Source organism: Nyctibius grandis, chromosome 6, assembly GCF_013368605.1.
Source record: "Nyctibius grandis isolate bNycGra1 chromosome 6, bNycGra1.pri, whole genome shotgun sequence".
NCBI classification, from domain to species: domain Eukaryota; kingdom Metazoa; phylum Chordata; class Aves; order Nyctibiiformes; family Nyctibiidae; genus Nyctibius; species Nyctibius grandis.
Window position 1 is genome coordinate 70901347 of NC_090663.1, and position 23094 is coordinate 70924440.

Here is a 23094-nt window from a genome sequence, read left to right on the forward strand (position 1 = left end):
AGGACAGGACAGAGGGATTTGGGGGCAGCAGGAGGAGCTGAGGTGACATTTGGTGGCAGGTCTTGCAGCTTTGCTTTAACCGTTGGCACTTGCCTGCTTCTGTATGAAGGAGCGCTTACATGGGCAATAGCTGCATCAAGCAGTTCAGTGGTATCAGCCAAAATGGCCCAGGTCTGTAGGAGTATGCTGAAAACCCAGACTGTCACTGGGGGCTGAGGCAATGCCACTTTGTGGTTTGGTTTGGTTTAGTTTTTTCCCTGGGCCTGCTATGAGGACAGTGTTTTCCAGCAGCACGATAGAGCTGGCAGCCAGGGGCTGCGATGTTGTAACCTGGCTGAGATCCACCATCGCTTGTATAGGCAGCAGGGTGGTCGTCTGAGGCTGTCACCTTTATGCTGCCTCTAGACTAACACTTCCCCGGATAAAACACCTAATTCCCAGCCTATGTTTATCTATGGCAGTTTAACCAACTGCAGGGTAGTAGTTGAATTCTCTATTCCTTACTGCTTAGGGAGAGCATCTGCTGCCTTATCAGTAGGAGGAGGAGGTCACTGGTGGTGCCAAAGATGCAGTATTTATTTCTGCTGGCTTACTGACAAGTTAAAGGAAAACTGAGCATGACCCAAATTTCTTTCCAGTAGAAACTGATGACAAAACGCCATTAATTTCAACAGGATTGAGTGCCCGCATTTGCCACTGATGCAAGGTAACACGTATTTTTTCCTTCCTGGAAGGAGATGGCTCTAAAGCTTTAAGAGTTGAAGGCAGTGTGTTGAAGGGAGTATGTTTTTGTCTCTTTCTGCTGTGGCTTGCAGAGTGAGCAGAGATTAGAAAGTGCTGAATAAGAAATAAGCGCTGAATGAAAAGTGATAATTGAATTTTACCTGAATTCCGCATGTATTTTGGCTTGGATTTTGATCAGTGCAATAACTTCATGATGCTGCTCCAGTACTACTGACTTTGGTTGCGTTTATAATGGCTTCAAGGTGGGAAACAAGTGTCTGGGTATGGTCCATTGAGCAGAATGATGCTCAGTGTTTCCCAGTGCCGCTGCACACAAAGCAGTGCAGTGATTGCCCCTTTGCGTGGAAGAATAGGTTCAGTTTCGTGCCAGGTAGTGTCGTTCTGTTCCCACCATTCTTCATGATGGAGCTGTTGAAGCAGAATACTCCCTCAAGAAAGAGTAAATTGTTGTTGCAATAATATGTTTATTTTTTTCTTTCCCCAAGAACCTCAAAACTTTTTCCAGACAAGTGAACCCCTCCTAAGGCAGGTGAGATAATTCAGGCCAAGGGCTGTTCTGATTAGATGGTTGGAGCAGCTGAACAAGGGACTCTGCGATCCCATATCCCTGGTCTTTTTCCCCCTTTATCCACAGCTTGCCTGCCTTGCCCTAAAGGCATCTGGTGGTGTTTCTCTCCTCTATCTGCCAAGTTCAAACTGACCCCTTCTTGCATGGTGGAAAACATACCTTGCTTTCTGAGGTTTCCAAACTGGCTTTGACCTTCAGGTCTTTGTCAAGTTTTCTTGTTAGGTTGCATTTTTTTGTTTATTTGTTTTGGTTTTGTTACAGTGTAATGTGCTTTCTGAATTTCCCTGAAATAATTTTAAATGATTGACAGGCTTCATATGGATGAAGTCTAGGAAAGGAAAGGCTCTTGATTATAAAATTGGAAACAGTTCTTACAGGGGGAAAAAATGTAAAACCAGGAAAAACAAATAATATCTTTGACATCAGACTTTTTCTACGAGTGTTGTTTGGTCTTTTCCCAAGTCTTGTCTGAGCCACAGAGGCCAAGGGACTAACTCAGCTGCGCATTTGTTCTGTGCTGTGAAAGGGGATGCCTTTGCCCAGTTTTTCTTGGGATTATCAGCAAGCCACTTGAGTACTGATGAAACTTCAAAATACCCACTACAACTTTCCCTTTCTTCGCTTCCCTGTCTAATTTAGGAAGATGCCTTGTGCTGCAGCTTTGAATAGTATCCATGAGAAAGTAAATAAAGCATGGTATCAGGTTTAGTTTGGGGCTGAATTTCGCCTGTGAGTGAATATTCCTTGATGCGTGGGTTCCTCTTTTTGGTTACGGTCAGTTGAGTTGCAGTTTCCATCCTCAACAAGGAGATTTACGATACTAGACTTCATGATGACTTCATACATTACAAGTTACTTATTCATAACAAGTTGTTTCTGTACAGCGTGCCTGCAGTTTCACAATTTTTGATGTGGCTGTTCGGTTTCTGTGGAGGTCACATAAGGATATTAATGAGATGTATGACTGGTTTAGTACTTAGGATGCCTTGTCTTAAACAGTTTCCTTAAACCACCTCTCCTCCCCCAATGTGACTGCTCAAATCCTACATCTCTGTTGTAGTTGCGTGGCTCATCCCTTGGTGATTTGGGGCATCAGTCCTGTTTTGGCTGGCTGCTCGAGCCATTTGCCTTGTTGCGGGCCCCTGTGTAAAAGGATGGCTACTTCCAACAGAGCAAGGGCATGGGAAGAGCTGGGTTGGATTGCCACTTTCTCATCCGCGTATTCAGCTCTCCGTGGGTAGATGTTGAGGGTGAAACAGGCTGAGTTTCATCCTCATGGGTTAGTGGATGTGGTTTAGTGGTGGACTTGGCAGTGTTAGGTTAATGGGTGGACTCGATGATCTTAAAGGTCCTTTCCAACCTATGATTCTATGAGATGTTGGGCCAGTACCGCAGAGCTGGTCTCCCTGCAGCCTATCCGTGGAAGGAAGATAGGAGATGTGGAGTTAGTTTGGGAATAAAGGTGGCAGAGATGAGAGAGGTGAGGGCATAGCGATTGCATGACGTTAGAGGGAGATCGCAGATCAAGTGGGGAGAAGGTGGAGACTAACTCAGGAAAGTACCAGGGAGTGTCTCAACAAGGCTCATATTTTTTGTGGTTCATTGGGAGAAACCCAACAGCGGGAACAAAACACCTCGTCCCACTGAGGCTGTTGAAGTGCCTTGGAGGGCTTTGCCAGCGGAGGTACCCACGTCCTCTTCCTCCTGGGGGAAAGGAGGGAAAAGCAGCAGCAGTTCAGTTCCAGTGGGGATGTGGTGAGCGACTCAGTGACCAGTTAACACAAGGTACTTGTGGCCAAAGAAGCTCTGTAGGAGCAGATAGAAATTGGGCAGAGCAGTAGCTGGGAGGAATGGGCTGGTTGCGGCCACTCTACCTGCCTGCGTGGCTGCAGGAAAGGTCAGGCAGAACATGAGCTGGACGTTAAATTAAGCCTGTAAGGAGACAGTCGAGGAACTTAAGATGGATTAATTTAAGGTGTAAAGTTTGAAGCATATTGTTATGAAGGAGGATTAAGCTAAACTGAGCTAATGACATGACTTTTGAATGCATATCCACACAGCGGATTCAGAGCTTTGGCACCACGCCTTTTATTACTTAAATGTACTTACCTTCTTAAATGTCCCCATAAGGATACATGCCCTTACATTCCAGGTCTTCACATTCTCCATTTTCCATGTCGAGAAGTTTAGATGCTGTGTCAGAGGTAGAACTGGTTTTGGTTGGTTGGTTTTTGCTTCCCCTCCCTGCTTTTAAAAGAAAAAAAAAAGGCGGAGGAAGGCAACAAAGAAGTTTGGTTTAATTTTTCCCAGTGGTGGTAATGGCATTCGTGATGACTTGATTGTTTATTCTTACATGAGGCATTTGGTAAGGAAGAAATAACTTTGTTCCTGTTATGTTGACATACCCTAATTTCTGTGTGTCCCATCTCTTTTAATATATGAGCCATTTCTATGGCTTTATTTTTTTGTTGCTCTCATGGTATTGGGGTATCTACGATGTCAGCATCTGAATTTTCCAAAAGCTCTGTACCCGCTTATATATTGCACTGTGTGGGTTAAAAAGTCAAATGCAAAGTTGAATACTGTACACTCCCACAAAATACTTATCTTACATTAAACAGTCATGATTAACTAACATAATTTGTAGTTAGTAATAATTTGTAAATAAGTAATAAATCAGCTAAATTCATTTTCAGGAAGGAAACTGATTCGAAATTACAGGTTTGCTGTATGTTAAATAAACTACTTAGTAACTAGTTCTGTGTATAATTTTATCTCGCTACAAACAATGCCATCAGTTTTTCCTTGAGGGTAAACGGGAGACCAATATTTGTAAGTAGATAAAGGACTAAATATTTAAAAGATAGAAAAAAAAAAAACTTACTAAAATTCTTCTATGTAGGCAGTGATATGAGAGCAAAACAATTACAAATAAAAAGATAAGAGATAAGAAATAAAATGTCACAAAAAAGTGCAATGCAATGTAAAAAAAAAAGGGGGGTGAGTCAGGATGCTTTTAGGTGAGCTGTCAGAGGGTGTTTTGCCACGCTGTTTAGTGAAAGCGTAAGAAACTTGAGACAAAACCTCAAAATGTTTCGTTTTATTTGCTGTGTGGCTTGTGGTATCGGATGAAAGGTCTGGTGCTTCTCGTGCCTGCGGAGGTCAAACGCAGGCAGGGATGGTGGCAGCTGCTTTGTGTTCTGACACTGGAGAAACTGACTTTGGTGTCTTGCAAAAGTAATAATGGGCATAATAGACTGTTCTTGTTATGAATCCTGCTAGTCTTTAGCAGTCTGAGATATACCTTAAAATGTATTTTGTTAAATACAAATGTCCCTTATTAATCATTTGCATTTCAACTTCAGTACGTATCCCTCTGAGCCTCCTGGGAGAGGTCCATTAGGAGCCACCATTATCTGTGTCGTGGATCTGGATTTGGTAATTTTGGGAAGAGGGAGGGGAGCAGGAGCAGAGACAAGGGAGGTCACTGTCTGGGGTTTCAGGGTCTTTTTCCCCATCTGTCTCTGGGTCAGCTCAGAGGTGTCTGCAGCCGTTTAGTCTCTCGGCAATAACAGCCTGTCAGGCAGGAGGATTTTGGGCTGGTTTACAGTGATGTCCCCAAAGGGTGGTAGGCAGAGTCATGCAGTGGCCAAACGTGAAGGAGCCCCATCCCTGGCACACTCGCTCATCCATGCTAAGGGCACGTCCAAACGTCGAGGAGATCCAGGTGCTGCTGTGCTGGGTTGGCCGCAAGCCATGGACGGTGGCCACCAGCCTCAGGCAGACCCGGGGCTGCAGCAGGACCCCAGGCACAGCAGCTTCAGAAATGACTGTTTGCGTGCATCTGGCGTCTTTTAATTCTGCAGATCCTTTTCTGTTTCACCCGATCCTAGTTGCTCAGGGTCACTCTGTGAGCGTTCATAGCACAAGACCGGCGTTGAGCGTGCAAGTGGCGTCTGTAAGTCCTCTGCAGCGCGCGACGGGGCTGGTGTGCCTGTGCCTGTGTGCATCCAGCAGCGGAGGCTGCTCTTCTCAAACAGAGGGCCAAGTGGTATTTCAGTCACTGTCCAAAGCATTCAAAGACTATTTTCCTCTATTTGTTTTCTTCCCTGCAGTCCACGACGCATAACAAAAATAAATAAACATGGCATTACTACTACTATTAAATTAAAAAAAAAAAAAGAAGAAAAAAGAAAGAAACTGGAAGTTCTTAGTCTCAAGAAGAGGGTGGAGCAGGGGAAAAGTGCAGAGCCCATATAACAATGGGGAGTCTGCTTTATTAGTATTAAGGAGGAAAATAAAATCTGCTCTGGCAGTAGTGAAATAAAACACCAGGAAGATTACGTCAGTCTTTGTTTGCACACAGTATGATTCTCCTCTTTCACCAGCCAATTTGTATATTTGAAAAGGCAGTTGCTTGGTTAAAATAATTAGCTGTACTTCATCCAATTCCCCAATTATGTGAAAAAAAAAATTTGAAGAAATACAGACAATTGTTGTTGAGCAATTTAAAAAAAAAAAAAAAGTAGTGGTCACTGAACAATTATAGCACCTCGTCTAAATACCCGCATGTACATCGTAGTTTCAAAACGAGCCAGGCAATTCTCAGTGACTCTTCGCTGTAGCTTTTGTGGTTTGAGACAGCGGCTTTGGAAGTGTAGTAAAGTCCTGACTAATTCTGCCTGAAACTTGTGCAGGACAGGTTAGCCTGGGGTTGCCTAAGAGAAAAGAAATAGGGTCTGAAGGGAAATGTATCGAAGTATATTTAAAGAAAAAAAAAAAAAAAAGAGTAAACTGGATACAAGTCATGTATCCTTACTATTTTATGATTTAGCAGGCAAAAATCTGTATTAATGAACAAGATCATCTTATTATATACTCCTTTATTCCAGACTATTTTAGGTTATTATTTCGGGGAAAAAAAATACAGAATTTTTGAATGTTACAGTGTTTGAATAAGAGAATTGTTGCAACAATTTCACTAATAATTCCTCGTAGGAGGTCCAATGTAGTATATTAACAAGAACTTCAGCGAGTGGGAAATCATTTCTCCTTATTGTTCCTACACGTTCATCCTCGGAGCTAGACCTGTTGCATTTCAGGAAAAGTAGTAATCAGAGATTTTGAAATGGAGGTTACTTGGGAAGGACGCAGAAGTGCTTCTGGCTGAGGCAGCGGTCATCCCAATTGTTTCTTAACTTCAGACTCCTCAGTAGACATAAAGGCAGTAACACAGAGTCATGCATTTTATTTTATTTTTGTTAAACCACTTCCCCGTTTTCCAGAGCTGCCAGCCGTATTTTCACGGGACTGTGTTACTCAGGATGAGAAAAGTCAAGATGTCTGCTGGCACGGTGGAAATCCCTGATCCCAGGGCCATGCTGGCTTGTGGAACTGACTGGGCACAGTGGGCAGCAGAGCTCTTTGCCATGGGTTTTCCCGTTGTTGGAGGCTGCTGGGCTGGGGCCAGGGTGGTGTGGGCTACAGGTGTGAGGCTGTCAGTCCTCCTTGGCCGTCCTTTCCCCCAGCTCCAGACATTTCTGAAACCTGTTTCCACCTGTACGTCAACTGCTGGGGGATGTGTCATTTTAAATGTGTATGCAATGGGTGTAGGTTCCCCTGTTGCACCGGTTCTGACCCCTTCGGCATGCTCATTTCTGTCAGCCAAGGCAGAGTTGAATGAACGCTGACAATTCAAAGACATTTTAAAATATTTTTGCCGTTCATTAACATCGTCAGTGTAAAAAACTCAAATTACATTTGTTTCTGTTCCTTTTAGGGGGGTAGATATTAACGCTGCCTGTGGTCTGCCAGGTAGTGAAGTGAACTCAGCCACCCATTGCAGCTAGTGCAGGAGCTGAGCAAGGGGATGCCCAGGTCCCCCAGAGCTCACAGGCGGTGGCTTTTTCTGCCAGCCCGGGAGCATGGGGACCAAGAAGCCCTCTGGGGCTGGCAGGGCTCCGGCTTCATCTCCGTGGTCCCCAGCTCACCTACCTAACCTGAACTTTGCAGCTGCGGGGTGTCTTACTGACCTCTGCAACCAGCGCTCGGTCTCCAGGTTGCACCCTGCTTTCCTTACGCGTGGGCTGCCCCGTGCACGTTGCGCTCTCCCGTATTTACCCTCTGGATTTTGTTTCTTTCTCTTTGCAGGGAACGGATGCGCCAGTCTGCTATGTTTGAACTTTGCCAGGGGATGCACCAGATCAGTCTGCAGTTTGTTCGCTTGCAGCTTAGCTTTGAGGAGTACACTATAATGAAAGTTTTGCTGCTGTTAAGCACAGGTAAGTTAGATTCATGGTTACATGGGAATACTTGAAAATATTCCAGTTCACAAAGAGGTGCAGTGATTTTAACTAATGTGACAGAAGACCCAAATTGTTTCCAGCAGGGCCGCAGGCATAAGCCTGGTTTTATGTCTTAGGGTTTATAAGACACATCTCACTCTCCGTTAGCACAGGAAGTGTCTTTGCAGTTTGAATGTGTCATGTGCATTGGAAGGACAGGAGTGGCCGGACAAGGGGCTTTGGCCCCCCTCTCTGTATGGGAAACTCTTGAGTCGGCCAGGCGTGCCAAGAAGCTGCAACAGCTGCAGGGACTGAGGAGAAATCCCCACTCAACACTCAAAGCCACTAGTCTGGGTGACTTAACGTCACCTTCAAGATCAGAAGATGTATCTTGTCTGTACTGCAAAATGGGTTATTTTCCAATGCCACGTGAATTGGGAATGGTAAGCCCTTTTACAGGGCTCTGAAAGTTTAATAAATCAGTGCACACTTTATTTTTCTCTAGTGTGTCATCCTTTGAGTGTTTCTAAGATACAAAATTACATCTTGGTGTTTGTTACAGCACTGTGTAGTAATTAGCAGATCTCTTGATCTTATCTTACTGAAAATATTGAAAAACTCCCATCCCAGTACAACTGTATAAATACAACAGGCAGTTTGTACATTGCTTTTCCACCAGTCTTGATGAAAAAGCCCATTACCTGTAAACAAACTTTCTTCTATATAATCATGCCGCTTTTTGTGGGATCCACTCGGTGACATCATGATGAGATAACGCATCAGCTCGATTGGTGGGCGTTCGTGATGTCACTTCAGTGAACTCACCGGGCAAGAATTCCCCCGGCAGAAGGAGGCTGGATGTGGGGGCATTGCACGGGGAGAGGAGGAGCGGGAGATCAAAGGGGCTGCTGTGCTTATTCTGGCTTTCATTTGCAAGCTGTCGGCGGCAGGACCCATGCCCGAGGCTGCAGGGGCCGGGAGCTGCCTGGGCTCGTGCTGCACCGAGCGTCTCCCCATGTGGTGGCGAGCAGAGCCCAGCGTGCCCTTTGAGATCTTGCTGTCTTCTCCCATCACCCCATCTTCTGCCCCAGCAAGCTGAGAGAAGAAACAGATGGCAAGCGACAGGCGTTAGTTGTGCAGCACTGGAAGGCACTTATTGCCGAAACCACTAAAGGACCTAGACTGGGCTGATGCAGTGGCAGATTTAGACACCCAGGAGCCTCCCAGGTCCCCAGTCATGGCGCGGGCACGTTGGCTGCAGGCAGAGTTAGGTGCTTACGCAGGGATTTGCAGCATTCAGCAAAGCCAAGCGGCAACCCCTTCAGGCAAGGTGGTGGGATGGGCACTTTCTCCCCATCTGCGGTGCCTTTCGTTCAGACCTCGCCCGTCCCACCCAACCGGGAGCTCTGTGGTTAAAGTACTTGCCCTTGAAGGAGGACGTGAAGCTGCAGTTCCGGGCTCAGCTATCTCCCTCCCATTGAAGCTGTTCCAGCTCCCCGGGACAGGGAGAGGCGACGCTGGTTGGGGAGTGCTTTGTGTCCCTGCCTGTGGGGTCTGACCCCATGTCCTGCTCCACAGAGGGTTCGAGGAGATGATCTGCTGGTGAAACTGGGACTGTGGGGAGCTGATAGCTTCAGGGTAGCCCTGGCGGGTAAATGGGCTTTCTTGAAGGTTGTCATTCCTGGTCTTTCCAGAAGCAACTAGCAGCGCTTAACGTGGATGTGCTCGGAGGGGGTGGGTCTAGCTCCCAATATGTTCTTGAGAGTGTCTGGGCTGGAGATCTGGCTCTGGTACTTTTTAATCAGCCCTAAAGGGGGAGAATCTTTAGAAAAAGAGCCTAAAGGCATTCTAAAAACATAGCAAAATTTCTTTAAGCTAGGTATTTATTATTCTGCTCTCTTGAGAGTGTTAACTAATTACTTTGAGTTATTGCAAGAACCTGTTAGGCAAGATCAGCCTGGACAATTAACTTCACCTAGCTGGGTCCCTTTGAAACGCACACCATGGTCACTAGAAAACCTACTAAAAATAGTTTATTTGGGGAGAATCAGGGTATTTATGTTAGAGAGAGAGGGGAGAGTGAAATGGAAATTAGGACAGTGATAAAACCCAGAAGGTGTCACGTGAAGGGCAGCAAACCTGGTTTCGAATGATTGCACCTTGATACAACCTAATGACAGAAAACACCAGGTTTGTTTTCATTTATTTTTTTTTATCGAATTGTGTGATGAGCAGAGTACAAGTTATTCTGAAACTTTCATGATGACCACATCAAGGAAGTTTCACTCCATTTACATGTGGAAGAAACCACACATTACAACTCAATTGTTTTCCTGCTTTCCACAGACCATAGATTTTGGGAGCTTGCCAAAAGCATTGCTGCATTTAATAAGTAAAATCAGAAACACTGGGCAAACCTCCAGAATTTCATGTTTTGCTTGAGTTCTTTTTATTTGTGGTCTTTCTTTCTTAATAATCTGGCTGGGGTGATGGTATAATAATTTTGAGACAGAAGTAAAATACATAGTAGTGGACAAAGAAAGAGTGGCTCTAACAGTCCTTAAGCAGCATGTAGGAATAAAGGCCTGTAAATGTTAAAGGAACTGTACAGCCCATGCATTTTGTGTAAGGGCCACAGTACACTCTGATGGCTTTATTCGTCTTGATTGGTGTCTCTGTATTCATTCAGCTTGAACTGAATTTGTACATCTGTTCCACATAGTTTCTTCTATCTGTCAGCTGACTGACTGAGAGATTTGGCAGCTAGAATTTAAAAATCAAATATTATGTTTATATAATAGAAATATATAACATTTACCAAATGGTAGGCAGGTTGGTGTGTTACCTCACAGGCTTTTTCTAAAGATTCCTCCTTGTGCCCCCTTCCAGCACCTGATGGTCACAAGTCCTTGCTGCTCATGTGGTGGTAGAGCTCCTCCTTGTTTTCCATTGCTAAATTGCTCTGGTAGATACTGGTGATAGATAGATGCTGGTGCTTTTTCTTAAAGCTTCTATTCTGGAGCCATTTGGGCAGTTGTTAGATGGTTAAGATGTGATTGCAGTGGGATAGAAGGCAGTTCACAGGATTTCAAAGAGGAGGGAATGGATGAACAAGACATTTCTGTCAAGATGTTAAGTCAGGGTAAGTTAAATTGGAAGATCACCTCTCTTTTCCTTTTTTAATAAGCAACTTCCCATTTAGCTTATTCTGACATAGCTTTCTGGCTTGCTTGGGAAATACTACACTGCACAGGAGTGAGTTTATTTTATTTTCCTTCTGTGGACTAGCATTAAGAGATGCAGAGTAGAAAAATATTTGACAGTTAAACAGCGTCCCGGTTTTGCAGGGGTAAAATTTATAGAATCGATTTTCTGTTATATTTTATTTCAGTTTGTGGCCAGCCATGGTATGGTGATCAAGGCCGTTGGCAGTGAAAGCCAGGGGAGCTGCCCCAGGCTGGCCCACAGGTGTTTTCTGTAACATTAACATCAGGTTCACTATAAATGGGAAAGCTGCTGGGGATGGGAGAGGTTTTTTGCTCTGCTCTCCTCTCCCTCTTTCTCCTTCTCCTCTCCTCTCTTCTCTTCTCAATGGTTACTATCTCTGGAGGGACTTGCCACCACTCTATGAGCTAAGTATAACTTTGTGTCTTTCATATTAGTATTGATATTGGTTCTATTATTTTATTAAATCTCTTTAAATTTCAACCCATGAGTCTCCCTCCTTTTCCCAATTCCCTTTCTCAGTTGGGAAGGGGTCTTGGGTGATAGAACAACTGGTTATTGTTTAGCCCTGGGTGCGGGCTAAACAGAGACAAACAGTATTCAACCAATCCAGGTATTAAAACACCAGAACATTTTGTGTAATGTTGTTAATAACTTCTTTGGGGTTTTCCTTGAGGTCTGATCCTATAAGCCATTCCTGTTTGGGGCAGAACCTTCTGGAGTGCAAGGGTATTTGCAGTCTGTAAAGAAACAGTGTATTTGCTTTTGTAATCAGCCTTGCTGATACCAGTCACAGTAAAAAGAATCAGAAAACTCTACTCTTAGCCCATTTGTGAAGTGATCCCTCTGGCAGATGGGAACTTTGATAGGACACTAGAAATGCTTGCAACTATATGTCGTGGTCAAACACTGGGTCAGGGTGCCTGCTTGGAAAACAGCCTTCTGTTTCATGCAGAATAATGGCTCTGTTTGTTCTAGGTGTTATGCAGATGCTTACTAACATTCAAAGAAATTTAAGATGTTACTTGATGGCATAAAAACGTGTCACTTGATCTAGCATTTCTGCACATAACAGCTGTAATTCTGTACGTTCCCCTTCTCTGCCAAGTGTGAGGAATCATTCAAGAATGATAAATCATGTCTTCAACTTCTAAAAAAATATATTTGATCCATCTGCCTTTTCTTTTTTGTCTGTGTGTGTGGTTTGGTTGTATTAAAAACAGTTTCAGAATGAGGCTAGCATGTGTCGTATTTCTGAGATGTTATCTTGTCCTCTGCCACGGCTTCTGCCATCCCAGATCTGGAGAGGATGCTTGAATCACTTGAAAATCTGTGTGATGTTGTTGATTCCTTACCAATGTCTGTAAAGTTATGGACTTTGCTTAAAAATTTAATTCTTTCATCCATTAACTAGTGTGACTTTTTAAGTATGCACATCAAAAGAATAAGCAATACAGTTAATATTAATGTAAGACTGTCTTTTCAATGACAGTTCCCAAGGATGGTCTCAAAAGCCAAGCTGCATTTGAAGAAATGAGGGCAAATTACATTAAAGAACTAAAGAAGATGGTAACTAAGTGTCCAAGTAACTCTGGGCAAAGCTGGCAGAGATTCTACCAACTGACTAAACTTCTTGACTCCATGCATGATGTAAGTATAACTCCTCAGGGAGTGCAGACAAGTTAAGCAAAAATTTCTCCATTAAGGTAAACCAGCAGTCTTTAATTGTGTTAACTAACAGGGAGAAAAAAAAATTTAAATTCTTTTTAAAGGAACATCTGAGAGAAGTTATTAGATTAATTTAAGGACAACTGCCAAGTAAAACAAGAAAATATAAGTCATTAAGGGCTGGGTCCTGCTGCCTTTCTCCTATGTTAAATGGTAGTGTGTTCCTCCAATGATTCGCTTAAGGTCAGTAGAGCTATTAGTGGGGTCAGAGGCTCTTCAGCAGGAGAGGTGATGTTAGCTGTGACCCTAAGTTAGACACAGCGTGAGTGTGCCATGCAGAGTATCCCGCAAGTTGCTTCTCAATGAAGGGTGCCAGTTTAGTGTGTCATGAATCTCACGTGCCTGATGTGCTAATAAATGTTGAATTAATTTGGTGATTTTTTACAGTTGGGATTGTAATAATGATGACTTTTAAAAGATGTATTAAGATCTCGGAGCCATCTTGGGTATTTGAAGCTTTATTTGAGCTTTTCAAGTATCAGGTTCACAGTATTGTTAGGTTATTTCTACCGCCCTGTCTCATTCCAGTGCGAAGTGTTTGTTTTACACGTATCAGGTGTGAGATGTGATGAATGACATGGAAAACTAAAAGTTTAGTCCCAAAACACCTAAGCTGTTGGTGCCTCAGCCTAGAGTAACTCCGAAGGGTTGTGGTAGGTGCCTAGTGCATGGGACCAGCTCATGATTTCAGAAGGTGTATCTGTAACGTTGAACTGTTGAGTTGGGAGCAACCTGGTTCTAGCCAGTAAAATAGTAAGTGCAGAGATTTACCTCTCCAGATGCTTTGAGCAGCAGCAGGGGTGTATGTCCGTGCTCTCTGTAATGGAGCTTGGAGTCCCCACAGAGGAAGCCAGTGACCCAGCTGTAATGGTCTCCTCAAGCTGAGGGGTCTTCCCCAGTGCCCCGAGAGTGCCCTGGGCACCAGCCCCTTGCCCGGGGCCAGCAGGGCTGGTGCCCGACCTCTCTGAAGCTGCGCCACGATGCAGCAACGGGAGACTCGTGTGGCCAGTGAGAGCAACCTTTAGTCATGTTTGGGTACAGGAGTGGAGGGGTCTGCGAGCAGAGGCTGAAGCCCAGCAGCACCAGCACACGCTGGTCGCCTCCCAGTAAAAACTGGTAAGCTGCAGCAAAGGAGAAAACTGTCCTACTCCACCCTGGGTGGGCAGGGAAGTAACTTTGCTGCATGAAGAACCTACAGCACTTGCTTTCAGAGCCTGCATATAAATGTTCTTCTTTGTACTCAACTTACATCTCATTTTTGTAGACACAGTACAGTACAGTGCACTTCAGGTCAGAGCTGTATAAGAGCCTGAGGTCTGTTTACAGAATGTACATATGGAATTATTTTTCAAATATTGTTCTGTTGTTCATTAAAACATTGCAAATCTTAGTGGGAGGCAGGGAGAGTATTATTAGTACTGCAGTAATAGCTCATTCTTCAGAGATCAGGTTTCACTTGCTCCGTGCCAGCAAAGGAAGTTGTAGTGTTTCAGTGGAAAGAAAAGGGGATGGGTGATAAAATCATTTGCAAGATACTCACATCTGAAGCTCAGGGCAGCATAACAAACCCCTGCATTTATGGAGTTCTCGAATCCTCTTCAGAATAGGCAGCGTCTATGATTTGTTATTTAAATGGCTGTGTTTGTGTGATTAAGGTGACTGGATGATAGACTCACGCTTACTGAGAACGCTACCGTGTCCTACAGACATTTTCCAAGACACAGTATTAAATATTGGGAGCTGAACTAACCAAAGGAAGCAGACTGCTCTTGCATTTTATTTTAATTTTTAATTAAGCTATTTTTACATCACTTTTGTTTTAACAGAGCACTTTCTTACAAAGGACTTTTTAATGAAAGTCCCATTGTCAGCATTCTCCATCAGAAAGGTCAGTTGTCTGCACAACAGTGCTGCCTTTCAGAGACAATATTGGAGACTTGTTCAACAAAGGCACTTGTTTATTTTTTCTCTTTAAAACTGACTTTTTTTGCTTTTTAGTTTTTGAAATCCATCAGAACAAATTTAGAGTGGTGATAATATTAATGAGAAGTGAGAATTACTCTTCTCCCCCCACTGCCTGTTAGTGCAGAATTTCTCCGTTCTATCGACGTAAATGCAAATTTTCTGCTCGATTCCTTAGTGTAGAAGGCACACTTTTTCAGCTGTCACCTCTGTATTTTTAACTGACTCCATTATAATTTTGGAGGGTCAGAATACATTTGGTGCTGAGCAGTCTAACTGGAGCTGAGGCCCCACGTTCACATGCTGTAGCCACAGCGTTGGCATTTGCAGCGCAAGCCCGAAGGGGCTGGTGCAGAATTCATGCTTATGCAGCCCTCCTGCTGCCTCCAGCTTTTCCATCAGAGCAAAGCAGCATCTCGTCATTTGTGGAGTTTGCTTCACCTGAGTGTAGAGATGAACAATAAAAAAAACACTGCTCCTTTGCACCTTCACACTCGCTTTCATCGACCTCATTTTTAAGCAGTCTTTCTGAGGACTATGTGAAATAAAGCACATGGGAATCTCAAATTACAGTCTGCTTGGCTTATATAATATGAGGAAGAAAATAAAAACCCAAACAAGATGGTTTTACATTGCTCAGTATGCTAAATCATTCATCCACACAGTGAGCATATGGGCAGGTAGAAAAGTGCCGAGGTGAGGAAAAAAAGAAATTTTCAAGAAGGCCAGGTAGGCACTTACGTATTTGAAAATATCAGCAGCTTTATTTAATGATCCATAAAGCCTCAAAGCACCAAAAGTGCAACCGAAAAATAGGGGATCGAAATCCATCCCGAGAAGACAAGATAAAAACAGTTTTACGCCGGTGCGTGCGCACACCTGCCCTCGGCCTTCGGAGCGTGCCCGCAGGCTGCCGCGTAGTTTGCGTTGCTGCTGCCATGCACCGAAATGCTCTTTATTTGCATGATGCCGGGTGGAAGCAGCGGTTGCTGATAGAGAAGGCGCTGGCCGACAACGTCAGTCTGGTTACAGAGCGCGCCCGTCCTCTCCCTCAGTGCAAGACTGTGGAGAGGAGTAGGTGGTGGCCATTTACTGGCTATTGTGCTATGGCTCAGCCTTGCTCGTGTGGATGGACCCCAGCATGGGTATCTTCTGGGAGCGTTGAGGGCAGCACCGTAACCTACATATTTGCGAATCCAAAGAAGGGCAACGAAGCTGGTGAAGGGTCTAGAGAACAAGTCTGATGAGGGGTGGCTGAGGGAGCTGGGGTTGTTTAGTCTGGAGAAAAGGAGGCTGAGGGGAGACCTTATTGCTCTCTACAACTACCTGAAAGGAGGTTGTAGCGAGGTGGGGGTTTGTCTCTTCTCCCAGGTAACACGCAATAAGACAAGAGGAAATGGCCTCAAGTTGCACCAGGGGAGGTTTAGATTGGTTATCAGGAAACATTTCTTTACCAAAAGGGTTGTCAAGCATTGAAACAGGCTGCCCAGGGAAGTGGTGGAGTCACCATCCCTGGAGGTATTTAAAAGACATGCAAATGTGGTGCTTAGGGACATGGTTTAGTGGTGGACTTGGCAGTGCTGGGTTAATGGTTGGACTTGATGATCTTAAAGGTCCTTTCCAACCAAAATGATTCTGTGATTCTGTTTCCTTCCTGTAGGGATTGTATTTCTAGTGTTGTGGCTGGCCTGCGTGCATCATTTCACAAAGCAGCGTGACTTGTTGAGAACCATAGCGTAGCAAGGACAAGCAACCTATCTACGCAGGATGTAAAGATTTCGGTCTTGTGCCCAGGAATGGCCATGGGCATTTCAGGGAGAGATGCATATGTAGCACTTGGATGTAGGTGAACTGCATTATGTGATCAGACAAATGGCATGCAGGAACATTAGAAACAGATGCACTGCACATGGTATCAAAAACTTCATTTGGATCCTCCTCAACATCTCCTGTTGGCTTTGGCAGGGAGGGTTGCGTCTTGCATGGCAAGCCTCATTGCATATGGAGAGTGTAGTGTATGGTTAGGCGGTTTGCAGAACAAAAGCCGAATTTGGTTTCAATCTGTCTGATACTAAACAGACGTTGAGTTAAGAGGGCTTTTGTCTTGATGCCATGACATTAAACCCTAATGTGAACCTTCCCCTTGTCTTGGCAAGGTAGAGCACTGCACTGTCATTTGCTTGTTGATATTTTCTGCCAAACAAAAATAAATTCTTTAAGGCTCGTGCTGCTGAATAATTAATTTTTTATGGTTCCTGAAGGGAATACTTTATAGCTGAGGTGGATCTTTCCATAGGCTGAGAGCGCCAGGATTACACTTACTGAAAAAGCTGACAGCGGGGAAGAGGGCACGGATCCTCGAGGGGCAGGTTTGCAGGGCGTGCTGCGGTGGATGCAAATGTGCCTCTGCAGGTGCTTAATCCCACAAATGCGAAGCCGCAGATGAGCCCCTCAGCTCTTACCAACACCTTTGGGTGCACTTACTCTCTTGCTCCTAATCTTCCAAAGTTGTGTCCCACAGTTGATGAGCTGTTTGAAGCTTTATTTTAGTCCCAGTGCCTGAATTCTCAGACTAGGCATTTCCTCTGTTTACTCAGAGGCTAGATCCCGTCCCTGCTCCTGGTGTGGCCCTACAAAAGTAGCAGCGATGTAAGAGTGCGCATGGGTACATGTTGCAGCAGCTAATATGCGTCTGTCCAGTGAGAAATTGATTCCCAGCTTCTTAATGTAGACAGGGGTTACTCTGAGGGTCGTCTTGCTCAGTTTGTGATGGTTGATCTCTTCTGCTTCACGTTAGTAGGTGTTTGTTGAAGGAGGGCAGAACCCTGCTACTGTTGACAGAAGAGCAAGGGAGACTTGGCTCAAAATTTACCCTGGCCAAGGGCTGAGGATGCTTCATTGGTGTGTGATACCGTGGGTTTGCATGAATCCTCCAAGCATACAAAATGAGCTCAACTCAGGTTCCTCCATGTCACGTCCAGGTGTCAAGTGCTGTGGTTTCGGTGCGCACGTGTTTATGAAGAAAACCCGAAGAAATGAGTGCATTTCCTAAATCAGATAAATGCACCTGTGCAGGCAGAACTAGGTTCCACATTTGCTCTGGTCAGATACTGTTAGTGCCTAATCCATACGCATTTTATCCACCTTTTACCCCCTGCATAGATGTAATCAGAGGCTTTATCCTTGGTCTCACCTCGTTTTCCCCATGTTTTTGGGAGGTTTTGCTCTTTGGGTTTAGAGTTGAAGATTTCATGAGCAGCTTGGAATTAGCCACTGTGGCACCAAGGACATCTGTACCTCTGAGAATCAGCCTGTGAGCCATCCCGGGGGGGAATAATTTATTTCCTGAGCCCTCAGAGTAATAATTAATTTATATCATGGGATTTTCATAGGACTGGGAGCAAAAGGGAATATAATGGTAATGGAATAATCAAGACCTGGCTGGCAATGGTTTTCCTTAACCTTACCAGTTGTGAAGCAGGAGCTTTGTATCCACTGTGTGAAAGGGAAAAAGCAGGAGGTTGCAATAGTCCCAAACTCACCCAGGGCTCTTTGCTGCCCGGGGGAAAGGAGGCTGCTGGCCTCTGCTGCTGCGTCCTACTTTAGCAGGGCAGCAGGCTCCTGACTCCTGCCCAGTTTGAAACACGCGAGTTTTGAAAGCAAGAAGCGAAATACCACTACTCAGCTGCTGGGCAGCAGCTCGTTCCTTCAGGGAGCCTGGCTCGGTGCAGGTAGTCACTGAGGCTGCGCAGTCGCATCGTGTAGAGTTGCAAAGTTGCCTCCTCCCAACACACACCTGCTCTGTGCTCTGTAGGAAATGGGCAGAGACCCATTCCTGAAAGGGACAGAGAAAGTTTTTGGAGTGTCATTATTATATGAGAATACTGAGGTTTCTGACAGTAATAGCTGTAGCTAATAATAGGAAGAAATTACTCAGCATTGTGTTGTTACCCTACTGCTGTCTTAATTGCTGTATCAGTAGGCTTAATCGCAAAGATGCTCCTGATAGAGAAGTGACTGTGGGCTTTAGTACCACACTTGAAGACTGAGAGAGATTTTGAAGTCAGAAAACTAAGTGAGCATAGAAACGTGCACCCTTGTGAATCAGACAGTTCTTACCGTTTCTGGAAACACGGGGGCATCACGAGATTGCCAAACTAAAATAAATTCTTTTTGCTGTAAAAATTCTGCAAGTGCTCGAAGGTCAGTGTAACTGTATTAACTTCAGGGACTTCATTAAAAGATTAATTTCTTTAATTATGAAGAAGAGTATGGGTGAAAAAGTCCATTTTATGGAAACCCCACCCTAATAACAGAAAATGATGTTTGATTAATATTCCTGTTTCTGAGGTGGTTAATGCAGCATACAAATACAAAGATTGATTAGGTAAAAATCTCAGAATTACTAAGACTGCTGTAGCCTTGAAGATGTTTAAACGCAGCACACACTCTGTAGGGTAGTGGTGAGAGAAAGCTTTGTTAATGACTGAAGGGTGAGGGGTTATAGCTTACAGCTGATCCACTTGCCGGCAGAAGAGCTGCCGTGTCTTACAGGGGTCTGGGTGACGTGGGCATGATAATTCTGACCTGTGTGTCTGCATCCCTGAAACCCAGCTCATACTATTTAACTTAGTCATATTTGTCCGGGTATCAGCCCGGAGAGGCTGCAGTCTCCATTCTGGGAGATGCCCAGGACCCAGCTGGGCAAAGCCCGGCACTGCCCGCCGGGAGCAGGCGGTACCCAAGCTCCTGTCCCCCAGCACTGGCCCGATGCCACCACATGCAGAGGGAGTCTTGCAGTGCCGTCAAAGGTGCCGAGACGTGTTTTATTGCCAGCTCCAAAGAGAGCTGAACAAGTACCTACTAAAGCGGTAAGAAGGATGTCCTGGTTGCATCCAGAGGAAATGGGAATGACTTTAGTTGTGGCCTTAACTGCGCTGTCTGCGCTCTGCTAAGCTGTAACTCTTCAGAAGGGTGCTCCGGTAGCTGAAATAATTGGAGATTGTAAAAGTAAATACGTTTCTAGTCACTGTTGCACCGCTTGTGAAAACAGCAGTGCTTTCATTAACGCTGCTTCATTAGAGTTGCCTTTCGCCCTGCTGTGCTGGAGGAGGTGTCAGCATTTCCAATATAAACTACCAGAAATAGAGGGTAAAAGCAGTCAGGTAAAACGTAGTCGGGAGTTCTTAGAGCACAGGGATTTTACAAGCCTTTGAAGAACAATCCAAAGTCGATTTGATCTAGAAAATTCATAAGCCAAATCTACAAGTGCTGGATAGCTTGTGTTACCTCACTTGTAACCTGTGGTGTATCAGGCACTGTCACTGCAGTGACAGAGCTTGGGTGTCACAGAAGAAAGCAAACTTTTTCATTTCCTTACTGGAGAGGGAACTTCTCTTTTAAAGCAACAGACTAGCTAAATTATTTACCTGTTATAAATCAAAACTCTATCAGACGAATGTTGCTTGGGATGCAGAGGCCGGTACTCAAATTTCAGCATTAACGTTGCCTGTGGAACCTGAATTTTTCATCCCTTCAGTGCATCTTCATGCCAAGGCTGCTGGGCTGGCGGGGGAGGATGGTACCTTTGAAAACGTATGAGAACGTCTGCAGAAAAGAGCACTGCTCGTGGCTCAGTTCTCGGTCTCGCAGCCTTCTCTAGCTGACCTTACCATAGTGTTTACATTTTAGTACCTCTGAGTTGGCCTTTGATTCTCCCACATTCATTCCTCTTTGTTTTAAATTAGTGCTAGAACTACTTCCCCAGCCCCAAAAGCCACACAGCTTTTAAGGCTGCAGTTAAAAAAGATCCTGACCACAGTCCTGTGTTCCTTGTGACACACGTGGTGTGCTTCCTAATACTCTTGTTTTCTTAAAGTGGTTGATTATTGTCATGTATGTTAAAGTTGATGACTTTGCTTACGAAAGAGAGGAACAGCAGTTTAAGCAGACTAAATAGATATAGAATATATATTATCCTTAAGGCTCCAAACCCAAGTGTTATGTGATAGGGGGAATTTTCTTTTAAATTGCTGTGTAAACTTAACCTTTCTCCTCTGTGGCGAGACTCATGATGTGCTGTGTTATGGTAGTATGCATGATCACATCCCATTTTACCCCCATGGGATTGCCGACTCATTTATTGTATAGAATAGATTGCGCTCTCTTCATGAATGTTATTATTTTTCATTTCCCCTTTTGTCCACATATTCACCAGACATACCTGTGTACTTGATGCTACTAAAAGCTTGCTAAGGCGGCAGAATTAATATTTTTTACCTATCTCACTGCATTCAGACACTTCACATGGGGGTGATGGGGCAGGAATTAGCTTGAGCTGCACAGAAGGTGAGCCATCAGCACAGCGAGGATGGGTGGCAGGGTGAGAGAGGTGACCCCCCCCCCCCAACCCCCTCACTCACATCCAGTGACGTGAAACTACTTGTGTTCAAGTCTAGGAAAAGCAGTACATTCATCAGGTCATGATCAAGGTTGTGTTGGGGTGCAAGGCTTAGTGCTGGTATTTGATGACACAGGCAGGGAGGAGGTAGCGGCGATTATACCAAGAGATGGTTCCCATCACTTCGGTTTTGTGTTATGTTTGGAATATTTTCGACACACAGTATATGCAGAAACAACATCCTCCTAATGGGTAAAGTAAACCTTTGAACATCACCATTTTCTCCCCTGAAAACCAAATTATGTCTATGCTAGTTCTTTAGCATGCATCTGTTTAATTAATTATCATTGCCTCATGACATGCCTGATCATTGGGAATGAACTAAGCAACAGCAAACAGCCTGGTGTAGTGCTTGATAGCAGAAAGTCATGTGTTTGAGTGATCTCAGCACGTCTCTGTGGTATCCATAAATTGCTTATACGTTTGCAAGAACAGTTGTGAAAGTCCTGAAAATCACTAAGATCTGGTGCTACAGGATGGAAGTCTGCTGCTCCATGTATTTTATTTCCTTTTCTGCCTTCCAGAAGCCCACTTTCATTTATTCTGTTTTTAACAACAGTGGCTTTACTGCAGAGTGCAACTCTACCTGTTAAGAATTGAGACAACAAACTTGTGTTTGATAAACTACACAAGAATAAGTGGTTTAAGTAAGTCCTTTGCAAGGACGTAAGGCACCAAAACTAAGCTGTGCATAACTTTTGAATTTCTATAAACAGCAGAGGCTCTAGTTTTTCTTCAGTTGTACAACACAGTAATTTGGTGAACTCCAATGGAAATTAATACGCTAACTGAAACCTAGACGCGCTTCATTGACGGCTGCCTCAGAAGCTGACCTGCCTCCACCTCTTGACTGACTTGTGCTGTGTTTTTCTTAAGGTTTGCAGAGGGTCCAACATACTATAAGGCTTTAGGAGATTCATTTAGATCACAGCAACCAAAAAAACTAGTTTTGAAATAACATTCTCTTGCTACTAAAGGTCATGAACAAGTATTCCTTGATTGTATCAAAGAAGTACTACGTAAAACTAATGCAGCAAAAGCCTGCATGCATGTAGGTTGAGCCATGAGATTGCTTTGCCATGGTTTTATCATTAAAATAGAAGTAATTTTGTGAGAAGTGATGTTGGAAGAGGTGGTCTTGTCATCACAGTCCTCTCGCTCTAATGGCGTGTTGTTTTATAGCAAAGCTAAGCTGCAGTTTGCAATTTTGTGTGAAGAAAATGGCACAAAACGAGACAGAACAAATTAAAATGCTCAGAAGCCAAAATTAATGTTCATTCTTGTAGTGTGATTAAGTTTCCTGTAACATGTAGACCGAAACAAAGCTCTGTAGCTGACAAATGAGAACACAACTTGAGACAAGGTAGAAGTCAGACTAAATTTATTGGTGCTTTGAAGACACACAGTATTTTTTTCCAAACACAAAAAGCTCCTGGTACCTGTATGCCATTTAATACTTCAGCTCGCATTCCTGTTATGGCTGGAGACCTCCTTCATTAGGGTTATGAAATGGCTGTCAGGTGCCATTTGGGAGCACTGTGGTATGGTTTCACCTTTGCCACCCAAAGAAGCACCACGGCGCAGTGTAAGGTGCAGTTTTGTTCTGCTGGTGGAGGTGGTCCTGCGCTAACAGATCACTTGGTGTTTGTGGTGTTACAGAACAAAGCTTCCTTCTCTGTTGCTGAAGAGCTAATTAGAAATTTTTATATTTAAAATTGTCAGCTTTATGCTTAATCCACTGAGGGAAAGCAAAAGTGTGCTGTTAGCCACCACTACAAAAATAGAGAACTTGGGTTTTTTGTTGTGGTTTTTTTTTCCAAAATACTTTCCTAAATATTGCCTCTATAGTTCTATGAGTAGTAAGCAGGAAAAAAAAAGCTTGGGGTGTGTGTATTAAAAAATGCATTTATGTATAAATAACAATGCTTTACCAGATGAACAGTTTCATGTGGCCTGTGATGCTATAAAACCCGAAATGCTACAGTGTGACAAAGCATTTGTGGTGTTGAGCTGAGAACATCAGCTGCTCTGGCAGTTGTAGGTTGCGGCCCCTGGAGCGTGCACTGAAGTTAACCAAATAATCTGATTTAACGAACGGGTATGCAGTTGAAATTGAGAGATAC

At 44.1% G+C, this 23094-nt stretch overlaps 1 protein-coding gene across 3 annotated transcripts in view; it reads left to right on the forward strand.

Annotated features, from left to right (window-relative positions):
* Window positions 1–23094, forward strand: part of NR3C2 (nuclear receptor subfamily 3 group C member 2) — a 218602-nt gene that overhangs the window by 191421 nt on the left and 4087 nt on the right. For all 3 annotated transcript variants that reach the window (XM_068402663.1, XM_068402662.1, XM_068402661.1), the window contains 2 exons: window positions 7463–7593; window positions 12314–12471. In XM_068402663.1, the coding sequence (XP_068258764.1) occupies window positions 7463–7593; window positions 12314–12471 (289 nt within the window). The remainder of the gene's footprint in view (window positions 1–7462; window positions 7594–12313; window positions 12472–23094) is intronic.